Source organism: Macrotis lagotis, chromosome 5, assembly GCF_037893015.1.
Source record: "Macrotis lagotis isolate mMagLag1 chromosome 5, bilby.v1.9.chrom.fasta, whole genome shotgun sequence".
NCBI lineage: Eukaryota > Metazoa > Chordata > Mammalia > Peramelemorphia > Peramelidae > Macrotis > Macrotis lagotis.
In genome coordinates, this window is record NC_133662.1 from 56,218,453 (window position 1) to 56,240,443 (window position 21,991).

At 33.8% G+C, this 21,991-nt stretch overlaps 1 protein-coding gene across 1 annotated transcript in view; it reads left to right on the top strand.

The window, feature by feature from the left end:
* The window catches only part of COL19A1 (collagen type XIX alpha 1 chain), a 407,957-nt gene extending 387,182 nt beyond the window's left edge, over positions 1–20,775 (top strand). The window contains exons 48-50 of the mRNA XM_074237299.1: positions 11,547–11,675; positions 20,300–20,377; positions 20,536–20,775. Coding sequence (XP_074093400.1) covers positions 11,547–11,675; positions 20,300–20,377; positions 20,536–20,669 — 341 coding nt within the window. The 3' untranslated portion in view covers positions 20,670–20,775. The remainder of the gene's footprint in view (positions 1–11,546; positions 11,676–20,299; positions 20,378–20,535) is intronic.
* Positions 20,776–21,991: the final 1,216 nt, after the last annotated feature.

Below are 21,991 nucleotides of genomic sequence, written 5' to 3' on the forward strand. Positions count from 1 at the left end.
ACCTAAATTCAAATCTGACCTCAAATGCTTACTAATTACCTAGCTGTGTGATCTTGGGCAAGTCACAACCCCAATGCCTTGCAAAAAAAAAAAAAAAGAATCATAAAATATGAATTCATCAAACAGCTTTCTATACAGTCATAATTATTTAGGGAGTTTTTCCTTTTTTTTTTTTCATTTGTGACTTCATTGTCAAAACTTTGCTTTTACTTGATTCTTTATTATGCCCAAAATTCTTTTTTTTTTTTTTTAGGAAATGTGAAATGATAAGGTCCCCTTTTTGCCAGGGCTCTCATTTCCTCTAATTTCTTAACCAACCACCCTTTCTTATTAGTTAGTCAGAATTAAATTCAAAGTAATGACTCACCCAATTGCTTCATCAGTTTTCTGAAATATTTACACTGTAGTTCATAGTTTGTGTCTCATGAGTCATCAGCACAAAATTGTTTTCTCAAAAGTTAAAATAATGTGAGGGAATAGTCAGAGAAGTGATAGGAAAACTATGGGACTTTTAAAGTCCTGCATCCAATTCACAACAAACCTTGCTACTACAATACAAGCAACTATGCTAAATATTGGGAACACAGAAGTAGAAAATAATATCTGCCTTTTAAAAACTTCAAAGTTTAATAAGAGACATGAAAAGTATCCAAATAAGTATGATGTAAGTAAGTGGAATATGATAGACTCAAAAGAGAGCCAGAAAGAGTGTAGCAAGAAATTTGAGGAAAGAAAGATGATGTCTTTTGTTTATCTAAGAAAATCCATCTCTTCCTTGAAGGTTCTGCACTTTTAACACAACTTCCAAAAAAACTTGCAAGGAACAGGGCTCCACCCCCCCCACAACCCACCACTGCTAAAGGTATTTGCTCCTCATCACATAGCCCTAGAGAACTTTAATTAGTGCTCTTCTTTTCTCCATTGCATTCTGATTCATGTTATATTCATGTAACTAGATATTCAGGCTGATTTCCCTGTGGGCAGAGTAAGAATCTGAAACCTAACTGTGTGGATTCTAAGAATTGCCATCATATACAAAAGGCACCCACCCTGCGATGAGTTTGTACAAAAACATACTGAACTGGAAGCTTGTCTTCTAATGCAAATGTGGAATACAGTCTCCACAAATAATGGTTCTGCTTGTTTGCCTTAGACTATAGAGAAGCTTGATGCTGCTAGTACAGATATATCTGGTTGTTATTGAATTTTCCTCTGCAAAAGGACAAATACAGGAGGTGTAATTGGCTGCCCTTTCTCATACCTACCCCAGTTGGTTAAGTGTATGTTAAAAGCTCAACTATTAGTTCTAATTGTTTTTATACTAACTTATTGAATGCTTTTAAAAAGCTAGTTTAGCCTTGATTTAAAAGAAAAACTATTGATAGTTGCAAATTCTCTGTGATTTAACATCTGATAATTGTATGGAGGACTGGGGGATGGGTGGGAGAGGAGAGATTATAATGGATAAAACCAGTGGCAAGTTTGGTCAGCACAAAGCAGAATAGAATGACTTCAAAATGTTAGGGTTTCCACTAATATTTGCCTAAATCAAATGAGATAACCTTCTGGATTTGATTTTATAACTCATGTTATTTGCTTTTAAATATCAGAGAGAAATGAACCTTGTGATTCAGGCCCCTTTACTCCTAGTCTATGGAGGTATGAGCAAGCAAATTCGAGTGTCAAACACCAATATATCTAGTGATCTAGTTCAGCTTGGTAGAGTCCATTATTACATTTCCAGTATAAGCATTTGCACCTCAGAAATCAGCAAATTCTACATATTAGAACTTGATTTATTCTTTTGTTGATTGCTTAGACTTAAGAAAGTGATGTAGAAACTATAAATAATACAGATTTTTTTAGTGTCATTTTTTTGGAGGGAGAGCTGGTTGTTAAACATTTACCCCATTTGCATCTCAGTGAGATGTTCGACCTCCAGGGGAAAAAAAGGGGAGAAATGGTATGAACAAAAAAAAATAGTTCACTACATGGCTTCCTGGTGAGGGGAGAAAGGTGTGATCTGGAAAAATGTTACTGGCCTACATTCCAAAACTTCTTGGATTTTCACATTCTACATACATCTTTAAACCTTGCCAGATAGTGCCACCTGCTGGTTACATTTAATTTAAATTTAATTTAAACCTACCATTTTCCCCCTCCTCCCCCCAGTAGATTGGAAGTGCCTCAAGGGAAGACACTGCATCTTTTTTTTTTTTAATCTCTGTATTCCCAACACCAAGGACAGAAGCCTGGTACATAACAGATGCTTAATAAATATTTCTGAAATTGAATCTACTTTAATTGTCCTTTGAGAAAAATATTATTTAACCTGAAAGCTAAGAAATACTTTGAAGAAGTCTATAAAGAATTTTACTAAGGGAATGCTGATCTGCTGTTCTCCCTCTCTACAGAAGGTGGAACAAGAGAAAATAGGTTCATTATAACAAGAGAAAGGGGCAATTAAACACTGGAATAGGCAACCAGGGAAAATTATGGAATCGCTACTCCTAGAGGTTTTTTGTTGTTTGTTCATTTAATTGCACACACATACACATACAACATCTACAGGTCTTGAAATGAGTTAAAGATTGAGCTAGATAACCCCTGGTTGTCTTTTGCAGCTCTGTGGTCCAAAATATTACCTTCATCATCATCACTGCCTTGGTGTTCCCATTCTCCAAGGAAGCCAAACCACTGGATTCATTCTTTAAAGTGATTATAATGGATTTGCCTTAACAGGCAAAATGTGGGTATTAGCTGTCAGTAAGTTTCCATTAGAACTATTTAATTTCCTGGTCCATTAGAGAGCTTGGCCAAAAACTGTTTAATTGACAAAAGATTTCCCCCAAAACAGAGGAAAACAATTAAGAGCAGAGATATTCACAATTCATTTAGAGCATACAAAACATATTATTTCATATTATCTAGAACTTGGGGTAGAGTTCATAAGAAAGTATTAGCCTTCTACTAAATAACTATTTTGGTGTATATTTTAAAGGTGAGTAATTTACAGCGGTATGTAATTATTTATACTTTTTTTCCTTATTTTGTTTTAAAATTATACCTAAAATCAGTTGCTTTTGAATTTAAACCCATTCAACCTACATATGAAAGGGGGTGAAAGAGAGTTGTGAATACATTTGTTTTTAAGTTGAAAATGTTTGAACAGATGTGCCTGTAATTAAATTAAATGGCACTGCAGTGGATAATTGTTTTTCTGGATAAAAACTAGAATTGCCAATCTGATAAGAGAAACTTTTAATAAAATATGTTCTCTTTGATTATTATTGCTAATATAATGGGTTGCTATGGCCAAGTTATAATCTACAGACTCCATTGCTATCGCTGAGGTCAAACAAAAATGAGGAAAGTGCCTGGTACTCTGAAAATTCTCCCCCTGTGGCAAATCATAGGTGTACATTGATATGAATGGCAACAGTATGGGCAGTCATGGAAGGCTTAGTTGTTATCTGCATTATTGGATGAAGCATTCAAATTAGTACTATCCTTTATCCATTTGAATATTTTGAGTACAAAGTATCTGCTAATGTTGCAAAATTTCAACCAAAGTGAAAAAGTAAGGTCCACTCTATAATCTAGTAATCGAAATAAAATTATAATAGAATTATTTCATATATATGAGCAAAATAACAAAAATACTACTACTCATCATACTGGTCTACTTGCTATTTTTTACACACTATGCTCACTATAATCACAATACACTTTATTTTTTTTTTAAGATTTTTCAAGGCAATGGGGTTAAGTGGCTTGCCCAGGGCCACACAGCCAAGTAATTATTAAGTCTCTGAGGTCACATTTGAACCCAGGTACTCCTGACTCCAAGGCCAGTGCTCAATCCACTGCGCCACCTAGCTGCCCCCACAATACACTTTAAAGATTCAGCTGAAGCACCATCTATTTCAGATAGCCTTTCCTCCAAGATAGCCTTGTATTTGTTTTGACTAAACTATATGAGTACTTGTTTCCTCTATTTAATTGTCAACTTTTGTCTTTGTGCCTCCAACACATTTAACATGTTAACTGGAACAAAAGCAAGTACCTAATGAATGCTTGTTTATTTTATTATAAATGTTTGCCAGAAGGGAAGAGTGGATAGAGCACCTGCCCTAGAGTCTTGGAAGACCTGAGTTCAAATTCATTCTCAGATACTTGATTCTTAACTATCTTTGGAACCTTAAGCAAGTCACTTAATCCACACACACATACACACACACACACACACACACACACACACACAATGTTTGCCAAAGCAAATCAATTCAACAAACATTCTTTAACATCATCAAGACAACAAATACAAGCAGAAAGATAGTTCCTACCCTCAAAGAGCTTACATTCTAATTGGAGAAGAAAACAAATAACAGAAAGCTGAAAAAGAAAAGAGAGAAAAGATGAAAATATATGGGGGAGAGGGGACAAAGTAGAAAGCTTGCTTTGGTGATTGATGGATACTTACTTAGTCATACTACCCATTAGATCCATGGGAAATTTTCCTGGAAAAGGGATATACAAAGCCTGATGAATTTTGGTTTTGCTTAATTTTTTTTTATTCTATTCGGACTTGTGTGATGTTGGAACTAGAGATGTAGCTCACTTTCTAGAGAAGATATGTGTTCTTGAAAAAAGCTGTTTGCAACTTGAATTTTTTAAAAATTAAATATTTAAATAGACTAGTTAGATAATATTTAAATTAAGAAAAATCTCCCATCAATCCTTTTATAAATCAAACACATATTTTATAAAGTGAATAATCACTTCCTCCCAGTTAATCATTTTTGTAAATTTATATCTGGCTCTATTCAATTTGCTTAAAGTAAGATATACCACTTAGGGGGCGGCTAGGTGGCGCAGTGGATAGAGCACAGGCCCTGGAGTCAGGAGTACCTGAGTTCAAATATGACCTCAGACACTTAATAATTATCTAGCTATATGGCCTTGGGCAAGCCACTTAACACCATTGCCTTGCAAAAACCTTAAAAAAAAAAGTGAGGTATACCACTTAAAAGGCTTGGGAGACAGTCTTATTTAACAGACAAAGCAATGTATTCAGATAATCTTGAAGGTTCCTCTAATTCTTATCTATATGAATGAGATCATTTGTAAGAGTCATTGTAATAATCATTTTACCTAAATTAGGCCTATATAGTTCAAAAACATTTCATAATTTCAAAATACAAATTAATGGAATTTTTACTTTTAAAAAATCTATGTTGGCAAAATTGTATTAGCACATATCTCTTCTAAGAAGGAATTAAAGCCTTCATATGATATCTGCTATTTGAGTTTTCCCAAATTAAACTTTATCTCCCTTATAAAGATATGTAAGGCAACATAACTCCTAATAGGGGAAGTTTAACAATCCTTAATTCATAGACGAGCAAGATTGTTGCCTGTACAAGTAATATTTTATTGTTGATAGACATTCTTTTTAGTCAAAGCTATTAATATTTTGATTTTTGCATTTTCTTGCTGTTGATACCCTTTTCTTTAGATTTATCACATAACTTGAATCGTTTGATGTTGTTATTAGATTTTAAAAGGCAATGTACAGAAGGAAGGACAGATAACACGAGATGTTTGTAAGAATATAGCTCTGCCCTCTAAAAATAATATCACTAATGCCTAAACTCAGAATGAGCCAAGGCTAGTTAAGGAAGCTAAGGAAAAGAAAAAGGCTTGTGTAGATATATAGAGAGGAAAGGGAGGATCAAAGAATGGATAGGATCTTTGCTTAGACTGAATGAATGATGACAAAGGAGAAAAGAGAAGACAGAATCTTTTTATTTTGTTTCTGGGTTTTTTTTTCCCTGCAGAGAAATTGTTACCATAGAAATGACTGGGGCGGGGGGAGCAACAGGGAATTGACACCCATAGTGCATAGGAGATAAGACAGCCCTTAGCTGTCCTTGAAAAGCATAACACCCTTCCCAGATGAACTACATATTTTGGTCATAAAAGAATTGGCAGATGTGATTGCTGCAGTACTATCAATGATATTTAAAAGATTATAGGGAAAAGGATATGACAAAATGTTTGTAATTCATTCATGTCCTATTCTTGATAATCCCATTTCTGTTTTCTTGGCAAAGCTATCAGAATGATTTTCCACTTCTTTCTCCAGTTCATTTTTGCAGATGAGAAACTGAAGCAAAGAAGGTTAAGTGACTTGCCCAGAGTCATACAACTAGTAAGTGTCTGAGATAGGATTTGAACTCAGGAAGAGGCATCTTCTTGATTCCAAGGTCAAGTGCTCTATCCTCTGTACCACCTAGCTACCCACAGCAAAACTGGAGAGAAGCAAATATTGTCAAGATTGTCCAAAAGAGGGAAACAACATCTGTAAACCATAGGTTTACAGAGAAAATTCCAGTATGATTGGTAAATATTTAAAAAGGGAAATTCTGATTATAGTCAGCATAACTCCATCAAGATAAAGTCACAACCTCACTTCCACTTTTAAAAAGATTATTAAAATTAATAGATGAGGGTAATGGTATGGATCTAGCTTATCTGGATTTTAGCAAAGTTTTTGATAAAGTATATTATAAAATTGGAAAAAATGGAGAAACATAGATTAGATGGTAATACATTAAGCTACATTTAGAATTTTGTGCTTAGCCAGATTCAAAGAATAATCATTAATGACTCAGTATCAACCTAAGATCTCTGTAGCAAAATACCCCCAGTATTCACATCTTAGCTATATGCTATTTAACATTCTTATTAACAATTTACTTGCATAAAGTCATATATGGCACACTAATCAAATTTGCAAATGATACCAAGCTGAGACAATGACTAAAACCATTGGATGACTTCGTCAAGACCACAAAGAATCTTAACAGATTAGAAGAGGCATCAGTATGGGGCTGTGTCTAATAAGATGAAATTCAATAAAATTAAATGTAAAATCTTACACTTGCATATAAAAAGTCAACTCTACAGATATAATAAAATGAGGAGGCATGGATGGACTGCAACTATTCTAAAAAGGTTCTAGGCATTTTAATGGACTACCAACTGAACATGAGTCAGAAGTAGCATTTGACAGTCAAAAAGTTAACAAGATCTTAAGCTGATTAGAAATACAGTAGTTTCCAGGAATAGAGAAGGAGAAATCTCACTGTATTCTGTCCTTATCAAATCTCCTCTTGAGTATCATATTGAGTTTTTGACATCTTGGTTTAAAGGAGACATTAAAAAATTAGAGTATATTCAGAGGAGGAGAACCAGTTTGGTAAAAAGTCTTGAGTTTAAGATATGTTAGGATTTGCTGAAAGAACTGAGCATTTAATCTAGAGAAAGGTAGATTCAGAGGAAACATGTTAACTGTGTTCAAATATTTGAAAGTGTATCCATGTGGAAGTGAGATAAGATTTCTTTTATTTGTCCCCAGAAAGCAGCAACAGAAGTAATGAGTAAAAGTTACTAAGGCAAATTCAGGCTTCCTACTAACTAGAACTGTCCAAAAGTAGAATGGGGTGGCTTAGACAGATTGCAGAGAGGTTATAGAGCTCCCTCTCCTTGGAAGTCCTCAAGCAAATGTTGGATAACCCTTTGTAGAATATGTTCTAGTGAAGCTTTCTTCATGTGAGTATTGGACTTGATGGTTAATGACATCCTTTCCACATCTCAGAATTAAGTGAAATTTATGTATTTAAAGTTTATAAAGAACTTATCTCAGTTGTTGTTCACAAAAACTTAGATATATACCACAGATGTTAATATCCCCATTTTAGAGATGAGAAAACTGAGGTTGAAGAAAATTAGATAAACTTGTCTATAATTAAACAGCTGCTAAGAGCCAGATGTCTCTGAGACCAACTTCTCTAGATTGCTAGTCCAAAGCTCTTCCCACAACACATTGCTGATTCTGCAAAGACTATAAAATGTTTCCTGGAAATGTCTCATAAACTAATTTGGTTATTTGCTTTTGAAATTAACTTTGGTGTACAAATGGAATCTTCTATTCAGGTTAATAAATATTTAGTTAATTCTCTTAAATCCTCATCATTAATTCCACAGACAAAAGTTCCTGAATAAAACATTAACATCTTAAAGTTTTCTACTACCTTCTTTTAAGAAGGATGAAAATCTTAACAAAGAGACTTTAGTGCTCATCTAGTTCCATCTCCTCATTTTACTGATGAGAAAACTGAATCCCAAAGAAATTAAATTACTTGCCCATCATCACACAGGTAATAATGAGCAGAGTCAAGATTCAAACCCAGCACCAAGAAACTAAAACCAGAATTCTTTCTCCTGTACCTGCTACCATCCTCATATTTCATAATTACTACATTTAAAAATTTTTGCTAAATGTTAGTGTTTCTTCCCAGTAACAAATTTAATTGTTTCAAAAGATACATTTTTTTAATAGCAGCAAACAACAAAATAATGAACAGTAAAAGATTTTTCCATTTGTCAAACATTCTCCTCCCAGATTTGTATCTGTACTTTGAAGATATTCTCTCTATGTGTCTGTCTCTCTAGCTCTGTGTGTTTCTGTCTTTCTATCTCTGTATGTGTCTGTCTCTCTCTCATGTGATTGTGTGTATGTGTCTCTCTGTCTCTGTCTCTCTGTGTGTATGTCTGTCTCTCTGTCTCTCTGTCTCTCTGCTCTCTCTGTATCTCTTTCTCTCTGTATTTCTTTGTGGGGGTGTGTGTGTATGTGTATGTGTGTGTGTGTGTGTGTATGTCTGTGTCTGTGTCTGTGCCTGTTTGTGCGTCTCCCTCCTCCCTTCTTTCCCTGTCTGCCTCTCTCTGGCTGACCATATGTAACATTTTCCAGGATAAAATATAATTTTAAGAAAACAAGTTGAACTTTTAAAGAGATTTTGCAAAAGGAATATTCTTTGTAACACTACAAGTTCCCAGTATTTTGAAAAATACTGCTTCGGGGGCAGCTAGGTGACACAGTGGATAGAGAACTGGCCCTGGAGTCAAAAAGACCTGAGTTTAAATCTATCCTCAGACACTTAATAATTACCTAGCTCTGTGACCTTGGGCAAGTCATTTAATCCCATTGCCTTAAATAAAATTTAAAAAAAGAAGAAAAGAAAAGTACAGTTTCTATCATCTGGTTCATTTAATGTTTAAAATAAATGATAGCAGCTACCACAGTTCGACAGGATGAGGATCATTAAATCTTAGTTGGGATCACCAGAAAAGTACCTAGGTAGGATTATGGATTACTATACTGACCACAATGGAGAGGACAAAAATGAGGGTTTAATAAACAGAAGGATAGAGAATGGTCCTATGATATCATTAGAAAACTCAAAGATAAAGAAATTCTCTCTACCAATGGAGATTAGCACCTTTTCAGGCAGCTGAATGGCACCATGAATTAGAGAAGTGACTTGAAGTCAGGAAGACTTGAGTTCAAATTTGGCATCAGATACTTCCTAGCTTTGAGACCCTGGGCTAATCCCTTAACCCTGTTTGCTTCAGTTTTCATCATCTGTAAAATGAGCTGGAGAAGAAAATGGTAAACCACTCCAATATCTTTGCTAAGGAAACTTGTTAGGGTCACAAAGCACTGGACATGAGAGAAGACAACTTAACAAGAATAACATTTTCTACAACTTAGTCTTAGAAAGTTTGCCAGAGCCCTGAGAGGTTGAGTAACTTGCTTATAGCTACACAACCCACATTTGCCAGAGGTAAGACTCTAAACCCAAACTCATCTCAGACCAACTTCTATCCACTCAGCCAGGCTATCTTGGGCAATTTTAATCTACCACAATATAAACAAAAAGGCTTTCAAACTGATCCAATCCATAGAAAACCTATGATGAATAACTGGAACTTGCCAGTGATTTCTACTACCTATCAGACAATAAGTATTTGGGTAAACTTATTAATTTATGCCAATTTATACATTCTTATTTCCAAAATTTTCCTCTGGTACACAGGAAAATATAAAAGACCCTCTGTATATGGTCTTTGCCCCTGAAAGAAATTTGGTTTGTACATGCTAAAAGATGCCCAACAGTATTGTTTAGTGGATAATCATAACAATTGCTTAAATTTGTATAACACTTTAATATTTGCAAAGTGCTTTACATGTGTTAACTCATTTTATCTTTACAATAACCCTTTGAGGTAAATACTAGTATTATTCTCATTTTTACAAATGAGGAAACCAGAACCCAGAAAGATGAAGTGATTTGTCCAATACTAAACAATTATTTAGTGTCTGAAGTAGGATTCAGACTCTGACCAAATGGACCCTTCAGTATAGGCTTCTCAATATTTAGCTTTTTCTTTGAAATTCAAATCCTCATCATCAGTTCCACAGACAAAAGTTTCCAAACAAAATGTTAATAACATCCTAAAGCTTTCTACCTCCTTCTTTGAAGAAGGATGGCAACCTTAAAGCTAGAAGAGACTTCAGAGATCATATGCTTTATTCACCTGGCATTCTAAACTGGAATCAAATCCTACTTCCAAAATTTAATCAGCCTTTTGATCCTGTGCAAAGCACAGCAATTCCCTAAGATTTCTTCTAAGTTATAGTGATTTGATACCTGCTTTGATAAAAGGACAAAAACCAAAAGATCCTTTACATCTTAACATATGATAAAGCATACCATTGAGGAGGTTTTTCTGTTATTTGATGGGTAAATATCATTGATAGAAAGGAAGAAGAAAGTAAATATTTTATCCAAAAAATTTAGAACTGTTTCAATAATATTGGCACTCTATATTCTTGATAACTTGTGAAAGTATCCTTTAAAGAACAAATATGAGCAATTGCATATATATATATACAAACATATATTAATACATACATATGCATGTATATTGACCTAACATAGCATTACCTTGGAGTTATGATAAAAATAGACTAGATTATCATCCTTAAAATAATTTCATTTGTATCAAAAAAAAAAAAGAAATGAGATCTCATATACATTTAAAACATTTCTTTGAATTAGCTAAGGGAAGGAAGGAAAGAATTTTTAAGACTATTTTTAAAATGTGAAACTGTAGTGATATGCCTAAATATAGTTCAGCAAGTCAAAGTTAGTCCAAAAATTGTCGCCGGAATGTGTTATAGACTCAGCTTGGGGAGAACAATTCATCAAATCTGATCGAAGAAGACAGCTATTCTCTAAATTTGAGGCAAAGAATCCAGACCTACTTTTTCACACAAGACAAAGTCTAGAAGTCTAAAATTTCCAAATAATTAGCTGGAAACTATTTCTTTGAACAGAGGCCAAAAGTTCTTCACTTTTTGTAAAACTCTTGGGGATCTGGTGAAACTTATGAGCTTTTTCTCAGAATACTATCTTTGAAAGTATAAAACAAAATATGTAGGATTACAAAGGAAACCAATTATTTTGAAATACAGTTTTCAAATAAATTTTTTTTTAAAAGATCATGGAACCCAATTAAGAAATCCCTGGTTGTTAAGGAGACAGAAGAAATAGAAATATGAGGTTTAAGTTGTTGCCATTTACAATGCCTCTGAGATTCTAATATATTTCTTTTCTGGATTTTCATTAACAAAGAGAGAATGGCTGTATTCCTCTCCCAGATGAAGCTACCTGCTGCCATGCTTTCTGCTCAAAGTCATGGAAAACCAGGGCCACCAGGCAAAGATGGATCACCAGGTCCACCAGGAGATCCTGGTCCTCGAGGTAAGTTTTCTCTACCAGTTTCTACCTCTCAGACTTCTTATTCAATCATTCCTTCTGAAGATTTAAGAAGCCACACAGTTTCTTAATAATAAATGTTTTAAGACCATAGCAGTGTTTTACAGACTAGTGATTAATCACTAGTATTAGAAATTTGTGCTACCTAATAAAAATTCTTAATTGATATAATTGAGCCTTAAATTGCTCAATTGTAAATACTGCTAATCTAAACTCAATTATTAATAGCAATAACCATTATTATATTAATGACACTTAATATATATTTCTATTAGCATTGATATCCAAGAATTTCAAAACTCTCATTATTCTTATTTACTTCATGAAAAAACTAAAGTGACTTTGCCACAAATGATGGTTTGGTCCAAAATATTTTTTCAGGAATAACTATTGACAAGATACAACTCTAAACACTCTCAAGTCTACTCCATCTCCCTAAAACTCTGGTTACTGACCTACAGAGTAGCCATTATGGACTCAGGATCTGACCATATACAGTTTTAAGATGGGAATATTAAATGCAAATAAGGAAATGCTGCCAAAGAAAGAAATAAGGAGCCAATCTTTCATGTGTTTCCTCTCTGTCCTCCTTCCCCTCCCACCATCCAGCCTTACTTTGCTTTTTATCTCCAGGATCCAGTCTGAAATCAAAAGAAACCCTGCATAAAGAAGGGAGATAAGACTTAACTTAGATTTGAATGAAGTCCATACCAAATCTGCTCTTCACGCTGTAATTTCCCTTTGGTGCTATTTCCCTGAATATCAGAAGTTTTCTTGTTTCTGTACAAAGCCTTCCAAACTGTAAAACTCATCTTATTGTTAATCAGAAATTTAAAAAGCTGCAACTGTGTAGTTAGTCTTCCCAAACCCTAGCCTGGTTTATTTGGTTTTTAATAGTGTTATTTCCAGTGTCATCCCACCTGATTTCTTATTAGTTGGCATGGGGGAAAAAAGCATCTAGGAAGCCTGTAAGAATTCCCTGCTCTCCCCTGAAAATTTCTCACATAATAACTAGAGAGAAAGACAAAATAAATAAGAAAAACTTCCAACAAATGGCCATTCCTGTCTTTATTATGTATCTTGCCACTGGACTCAGATGACTTCAAAGGAGAAAGTGAGTCTGATGACTCATTTCAATCCAATTCACTTGCAAGTTAAGAAATTACTTTCCTGATGTCATGGTCTTCTTTGAGAATGAAGGACAAACAGCAGCATCACTAAGTAGTCTGCCCCATAATTGTATGAATATTGCTTAATTCATTAGTTAATTTGGTTTACCCTAAAGTCAGAGCTAGGCAGACTGAAAAGAGTGCATTTGTAGCTAAAAATACATGGAAGTACTTTGAAACCCCATGAAGTCTATAGACTTTTAACACCACCAATAGGGGCAAATGGATCTCAGAAGCTTGAAAAGTGAAATGAAAGAAGAGAAGAACATTCAGGAATGAGAGATGGTCTGTAGTGAGTAGCACCTTGTCCTTTCCTTTAAATGATTTTTGATTGGTTGATTGATCATTATGAGAGGATAGTAGTAGAAATTTTAAAATGTGATATCGCACTATTCCATAAGGTATGATTAAAAGTTAAAAACTCCTTTATTATATTTGGATATTAAACACATACTCTCAGAGTTGATTCTTTTTTTTTAACTGCTGAATATATACTTCAAAGTATGTGTAATGGTTTTACTCTACAAACCACGTTAGATTATCCAAGCAGAAGGCATCCCAAAGATAGCAGTATAGAAAGTTGTAATAGAATAATTCCATCGAGTAGATGTTAAAAAACATTTTAAAATGTTAAGTACATTTTTTTTTAAAATAAATCTTTTGTTAATTACCTAGGTCATAATATCATTATTTAGAGCTGAAAGAGTCCTTAGAGATGGTTTAACCTACACTCTTCATTTTCCAAGTGAGAAAGCTGAGTTTCAAGGTTAAAAGCCTTATCTTAGGTTACACAAGCTGAATTTGAATCCCATTCTATTTATAGGCCCAGCATCTATAGGACTTGGATTTGAATCTCCTTTTAAGCATGCTTTGTAAAAGATTGCAAGGTATGCAGAAAATAAAATTTAGAGAATTTGAGGAAACAGTAAAACTTTTTGTAACATGGAATTTCAAGTGAAAAGTGGCAACACACTCAGAAATGGAATTACTTCTGAACATATATATGAAATATTAATTAAGTTGATTTTTTAAAAAAGCAGAGAAATCAGGCCTACAACCATTAAAAAAAATTTTTAATAGTGCTAGTATTGGATTGTGAAGGAGATATGTATGTGGCTGTACATAAATGACTGCTTTAGTGCCTAGAATATTTTAGCATTTAACCTGGAGTCAAAGGACTACAAGACTTGCTATTACTATGCAGGTGACCTGGAGCAAATCATTTAATCACTCTAGGCTCAGTTTCCTCATCTTTAATTTGAGATCATTGGACTAGGTGAATTCTAATATCCCACCTAGCTTAGGATCCATGTTCTATGATCCTATGAATTTGAATTGTTTGATCTCCCAAAGTTAACAATATTCTATCTAGAGAAAAGAAGACTTATTAATATAATGGTCAAACTCCAGGTTGCTGGCTCAATCAGACTGATCCAGAAATTTCATTCTTTTTATTCAAGCACTGAATCTCATCAGAAATCTCTAGAAAGGAGATTGTTTCAACTTTGTATATGTGGGTTCGTTTATGAGGAAGGAAATGAAAAATCACTTCAGCATTCAGTGCTTTGGTTTTATATATATATATACATATATATGTATATATATATATATGTATATATATATATGCATATATATGCATATATATCATCTCAAATCTCATTTTCACCTACTTCTTTAGGAAGAAATAGAAAGATGCTAAGAAAACAGCAAAACCATTACATATTCTTTGACATATATTCTCAGCAGTAAAAAAAAACTGAGAATATGTTAGTTAAGATCCAAATATAATAGTTTTTAATTCTTAATCATACCTTATAGAATAATGTCATATTATAATTTTTATTCACCACTACTACCCTCTCATAATGATCTATTGACCAATCAAAAATCATTTAAGTATCTACACTGTTCCAAGTCCTATAGATGCTGGACCTATAAATATAAAAGAGGATTTCACTGCTCTGCCCTCAAGGAGGAGTATATACTCTATTGTAGGAGACAAACAATTGGAGATATAGATAGATAGATAGATAGATAGATAGATAGATAGATAGATAGATACAATTGGAGATATACATTTATATATAAAGTACACATAGAAACATATATGTATTACATATTCATATATAAATATACACCTATATATTATATCACATATACAGACCTTCATAAAATGCATAAATTCTTATATACATATATTATAAAGAACAATTACAAATAAAAGTAATTTCTCAAAATGAGACAATAATACATATATACAAATATATATATAACATATGCATATATATATATATATATATATGTTTTCATTCCTAAATGTTGTCTTCTTATTGAGGACAGGGATCATTTCATTTTATTCTGCAAATTTATCTTGCCTATAATTATATACATAATTTACATATGTGTGTGTGTGTATAAATATATACAGAATGTAAAGTCATTTCTCAAGATCACAAGGAGATACATTTGTATATGTGTATGTGTATATATATGTATGTATGCATATGCACACATATATATGTAATATTTTCCTTTATATGTCATAATGTCTAAGTTCTCTTTTCTAATAGAATATAAACTCCCTAAGGGAAGGAATCATTTCATTTTACCCTGAAAAGCTATTTTTCTTTTATAATATACATATATTTTTTTCATACGTGTGTGTATACTAAATACAAAATAATGGCAAGGTAATTTTGAAGGCGGAGGCACTAGAAATTAAAGGAATCAGAAGATTTAAAGTAGAAGTTGATAACTGAATTGATATTTAAAGGAAACTAGGAACTCCTAATAGGTGTAGATAAATAGGAAATGAATAACAGACCTGAGGAGAAGAATGGAAAATTATACTTACTGCTTTCAGTGACCTTATTTTCACTATTATTATGTTCCCAAAAGCAATGAATCTAAAATTCTTCTTTAAAATGTCTTTCTGGAGTGGCTAGGTGGCACAGTGGATAGAGCACCAGCCCTGGCATCAGGCGTACCTGAGTTCAAATCTGGCCTCAGACACTTAATAATTACCTAGCTGTGTGACCTTGGGCAAGCCACTTAACCCCATTGCCTTGCCAAAAAAAAAAAACCCTAAAATGTCTTTCTGGACAATTTTATATTATCATTATCCCTTGCAGGGTTCGGTTAGTCCAGCTATTACAGAAATTAAGAGGAAAATTCTCATGGGTATTTAGAAATACCTCTCTCTTCCCTGTAAATGCAAACCTCTCTTCTGCCAGAAGTGGTGCTATCATCAGGAAAATGATGATGTTCCTCATTTATGACCATAGCAGAAAACCCAAGAAAATCATAATAAGCCGACATGGGTTCAGCAATGTGAGGAAAAGGGGAGAATTTCCCTGATGGTTCCCCGGATGGCTCATGTGAATTTTAGGAGATGTTATCTCACTTGCCCTCTCTTCCCCTAAACATTCTGAAGAATCAGTCAGGTGTTATATTTTAAAAGCCCATCCATCTCAGAAGTCAGAGGTACAGAGCTGGACATGGAACTCAGAACAAAGAAACTCAGCATCCATGAATTTGCTTCAATCCCTGTTCCCACCAGAGTGAAAAGCACCTGATTCCTCTTTAATTGTTGCTCTTTTCAAGTTCTTCTCTAAGTATTAGAGATAGATAGATAGATAGATAGACAGACAGACAGATAGATAGATAGTTGGATGATAGATGGATGATAGATATTCAGACCTATTCTAATATAGAATATTCCTTCAAGTGTTAGTTTCTAAATGCTACACATATATGTGTTTATGTGTGTATGTGTATATATAGATCTATCTATATACACACACATGTATTTTACTTGTTTAGGAATATAACGTATCCCTAAGTAAAATATAAATCCCTTGAAAGCAAGGACAATCTCATTTTTTTTATCTGTTTCCCAGGATCTACTCTAGTTTCTTTTATATAGTAGGTATTTAATAATTGCTTGTTGAACAATTATTTGTGATCATAGTAAGCCACAAATACGCTAACACAAAGGACTCTTCTATCATGCAGCTGAATAGTTTATCTGACTAATATAGATATAGACCTTCAAAGTCTGAATGACTGAATGAACATCCATGTCTCAGTGTCTGAAAATTATATCAAAGAGAATACAGATAGGTTTTGATATATACTTCCAAAAGGAGGAATATTAAATGTGAGATGGCCAGAATAATAGCTATTTATCTAGTCTACCCAAGGACATAAATAAAATCCTTAAATCTAAGTCTAGAGTTTCAACTAAATTTATTTTTAATTATATAACACATCACCTTCTTAATAAATCCTTTCCTCTGGATAGCAAAAACACTCCTTTTATTTAATTATATATGTACTTTGGTCTGTGAACAAATCTGAATTGTAGTAACCGAAAAGAAATATAATATGTACAAATTTAGAGAATCCACCCCAAATGTTCACATGGTTTATTTGTTCCTGACCTGCAATAGGAGCATTCTGAACTCATATTCATCAATCAGACCTAGTTGGATACTTTATAACCTGGCTCTCAAATAGTAATGTCATTTTGGTTGTCTTCAAAAATGAAGGACAACAATAACATACATATATATAGCTATATACATATATGTATCCTGTATATTATACACATAATATACACACAATATAGGCTGCAAATTGATGAACAAATTACTAATTGTCAGTTTCATATTTCATTTCCACATGTTAAAATTTGCTAGTTTGAACTGAGGTGTCCTTAGCTCAACAAGGTCATTTTTACCTATTAATCATTTAGTCCAGTCACTCAATGCATATATATATGTATATATATATATATATATGTATGTGTACATATATATACATATACACACATATACACACATGTTTGTGCATATAGAGAGAGACAAAAAGGCATGTTTGTGTCTTATGGGTTTTTTAGAACTGTACATCAATATAACTATTAAAGTAGAGGAGTCAAGCTGAACAGAATTTTTTTTTGCAAGACAAATGGGGTTAAATGGCTTGTTCAAGTCCACACAGCTAGGTAATTATTAAGTGTCTGTGACCGGATTTGAACCCAGGTACTCCTGACTCCAAGGCCGGTGCTTTATCCACTATGCCACCTAGCTGCCCCTAAACAGAATTTTAATTTGAAAATGTAAGGTATTGGTAAATTAGGTTCTTCATTGTAAACGACATCCCTATCTAGTCCTTTTATTGATAGAAAGTTTGATGTTGGTTGACCACTACTAGATGGTTTTTTTCTCCTCTGATTATCAACACTTTCTCATGTAGTTGATCTTCCAAAAAATGAAATGATAAAGGCCATGGCTGTATTGTCAAATATAACTCATGTAAAGTTTGCTATTTTTTCTGTAATATGATATTTTTGATTAGGTACTTCTAAATGCCTTTGGATGAAGTTGCTTAACTTTTTATTCCTTATTGTTTGAATCCTATGAAAATAACTTCTGCAAAGGACTCTTGAGAAATGTTTTCAGTGTTAATGTATATGAAACTAAAGTGCTGTACCAATACGCTTTAGACATCACTTTCTAGATGATCCACAATATGCTTTAGACATCACTTTCTAGATGATCCAAAAATGTATTCTGTCTTTCTAAAATAAACATCCCAATCCCAATCCAATCCAATCAAATCAAATGGAGGTTCCTTACTATGAAAATGTATGGCATATACTTCATTCAATCTGTGTATTAAATATGCCAAGTTTTTATTGATAATTTCATATTTGTGATTTGTGCACACCTCAAAAACAAAACCTGTGGTTATTTGGAAACTGATATAGTTCTTGTGAAGTCAAAACTGAGATACTATTAGAAGTGTATGAACCAGGCCACTGACTTGTTGGAATATGGGCCATCCAGAAGCCCCCAAGGCCTGATGCCTCTTTAAGTATACTGAAAACCATGGGGAATTTCAAAAACTTTCACATGCTGTTTGCAAGAAGCCATGAAGTCTACAGATTTCATTACTTAACATCTCTCTGTTGTAGTGAGACAGTTATTAAAATGCATGACTAATTTAAAGCTAACTTTCCAAGTTGATTATTTCCTACTACAAATTCCATCCTTTGCTATGTCAACTGCATGTTTCTGCATGGCTGTATTCTCATTCTGTGGGCAAGTACTCCTTTATTGTTGTTGATTAGATAAAAAGAAAGTGGAAAAAGAATTATCATTACTCTTTTAGTTTGTTTACTACTAAGTGGATTTAAGAATTAATTCGATTTGGTTTTGAATTTGATGTGAACCTTGAGTTAAATTTAAAGGTCTGTAGTGTCTGGATATCTTTTCTTAGTTGTAAAGCAGTTGTAATCTTTGGAAGTCACTACATTTATATCTTGATTTTTGTTTGTGGTATCTGATGAAAAGTAATTTGTGGTAGACAAATGAGCCACCACTGTCCAACTGGGCTTAGTTGGTTTAAACTGAAAACATGTTGCCTGATCAATATTGTTTACCTTGTTCAACCACTGTTTCCTCTCCTTATTTTTCTAATGCTTATTATATGGGGAATAAAATCTCAGACATCATAAGGCATGGGACATTAAATGGAAATATAAATGAGAAATCGAACCAAGCCCTTATTCACTATTCAGTGACTTATAAGCATTGATGGCATCTATCAATCTATCTATTATATATCTAACTAATCTATCTATCAATCTATATATACACACACATGTATATGCATGTATACATATATGTGCATGCATTCTAGATGTCATGTTATTCTTTGCACTTTTGAAATTTGAACTGCTTCATGGCTAGTTTATTCAGTTAGAGGAGTGACATTTAAGACAGAGAGCCCAATGCTTTAGCCTTGTAACAACTTTCTCCAAAAGAAACTTATGTTCATTTCTATTAAAGGACATATACTTTCCTCTGTTAAAGGACATGTGCTTTCAAAATTATTTGTGGAAGAAGGTGAAAGTTTCATTTTATTTTCTTTGAACCCATTTTGATGCTTATTATCTAGAGTTTGGCCAAGGAACTTGAAAGGTACGTGAGTATCTTTTTTATAGTTGCTATGGACAGAGAGTCAATGATTGTTCCAGGGAATACAACCTCCAGTAAAGAAGTGCTCCTGTGAACACACACACACACACACACACACACACACACACACACACACACACATTTTGCAATTTCGTAGTTAAATGACTTCCCCAAAGTCAAACAGCTATTCTGTGTCAGGAAACCAGATTTGAATCCCAAGTCTTCTTCCCTGAGATTATTATCTATTTCAAGGGATAATTTGGGTACTATTGAATTTTAACTTGAGATTGATATGCAAGTTTAACCATGTAATTGAGTCTAAAGAACACAGCTATCATTTGGTATTTTAAGGCAACATTTAAAAATATGGAAACATAAAAGTGGTTCTTGCTTTTGCTCTGCTGTCACAGAACATTTACTATTTTTGTGTTTATCTTTTTGCATATGTCTCACTTAGGTTATAGAGGACAGAAAGGAGAAAGAGGTGAACCTGGAATTGGACTCCCCGGGAATCCTGGTCTTCCTGGACCTTCAGGTAATGGTGGCATTGTCTTCACAAAATCAATAAGCCTCTATTTGTTGAAAAATTCCTTGTTTCCCTTGATTTTTCTAATTAACTATTTTTTATATTATTATTAGGGGGAACAGATAAGGCTCCTGCCTCTAAGCTAATGATTTCCTTTATTTTATTAGCCACTTGTACACCAGGCACACCTGGTGCTCCAGGACCTCGGGGTCCTCCTGGACCCAGTGGAAGGTGTAACCCAGATGACTGCTCCCATCCTGTGTCTCATGCCCAGCCACCAGGACGTGAAACTGGAAAATGAGCAGCTTCCTGAGAATGGCCTGAAGTCAATGGCTTCTACCAACTGACAAATCTGTGGAACTTGGTTTATTTTAATTAAATATATAATGTTCTGGAGCGGCACTTATAAGAACATTTAAGCTAAAGCCTTTGACTCCAGTTTCTGATGTAGACATTTCTATATTTTTCCCAAGTCCATTTCCAATGATTTGTTTTGGTTTTTACTGTTTCTTATTGAAATTTTTCAGTGAGATAAACAGGTCCAAACAACATGAGCTTCCTTCTTTGAAATGGAAGCTATTGTCTTAATGATTCAGTTAGATTGAATAATGTACATATTTTTACTGTCTCATCAAGCTGAGTTTCATTTAACCTCTTGATCTAAGGTACAGAAGAGACAGAATTACAAGTTGTCTTAAAGTTTAAATTGAATGTTCTTGCTGAAATTTCCTGTCAACTCTTTTACTCCAGTACACTTCATATTGAATGTTTCCAACTACTTTTGATGGCCTAAGGGTATGTTGCTACTGCCTTCCAATTTATGCAGACAAGTCTTTTGATAATTTCTTACATGACTGTGAAAGGAATTGTGTTGCTCTCCAGTTTCTCATGAGACTCTGATGAGTTCAAGGAAGCCAAAAACTGACCTTTACACCTAAGTCATCCTTTGTTTTTGTTTTTATTCTTACGATTAGCTCAGTTCAAAGCTGAGCAGCATTAACTTCTACAACATAGAAGAAGAAAAATATTTAACACAGATAACCATATGTTCTAACAGAATATGGTTACTTCTTCAATTACCTATACTATGACCAATAAGGTAAATAGTATCTTAAATTGAGAAATAGAAAATGGCTTCTATTAGAAGAAATTGATGATAATGATGGAGTGAACTAAGAATTGTTTATCACATCTGAAACTGCAAAGGGATCGCAGGCTTTTGGTACCTGATACCACTTGTTTCTGTGATTTAATGATGTGTTGAGGACATGTCAAGAAAAGGACATCTAAGCAAAGGATAATTGGGTCCACTGCTGCCAAAAAAAGCCCATGTATCACAAAACAAGCTGGTTTTTTTTCCAGATATCCTGAATGATGAAAAGGGAAGGGTGAAGGTATGTAATATCAGAATGAAAGTCTGTATGCACTGAATGCCCTCCCCCAAATAAAGCAAAAGACATAGATCAGATGAAGGAAGGCAACCACTGATCTCTGCTCCTGCAACGTGTATTCAGAGTCTAAGAAGATTGGAGTCCTTTGAAGCATTTATATCAGCTCCTGGACATGGAAATCTAATAGAGGAGGGAAAAGAGAACAGGGATAGGGAAGGAACTAATGATCATG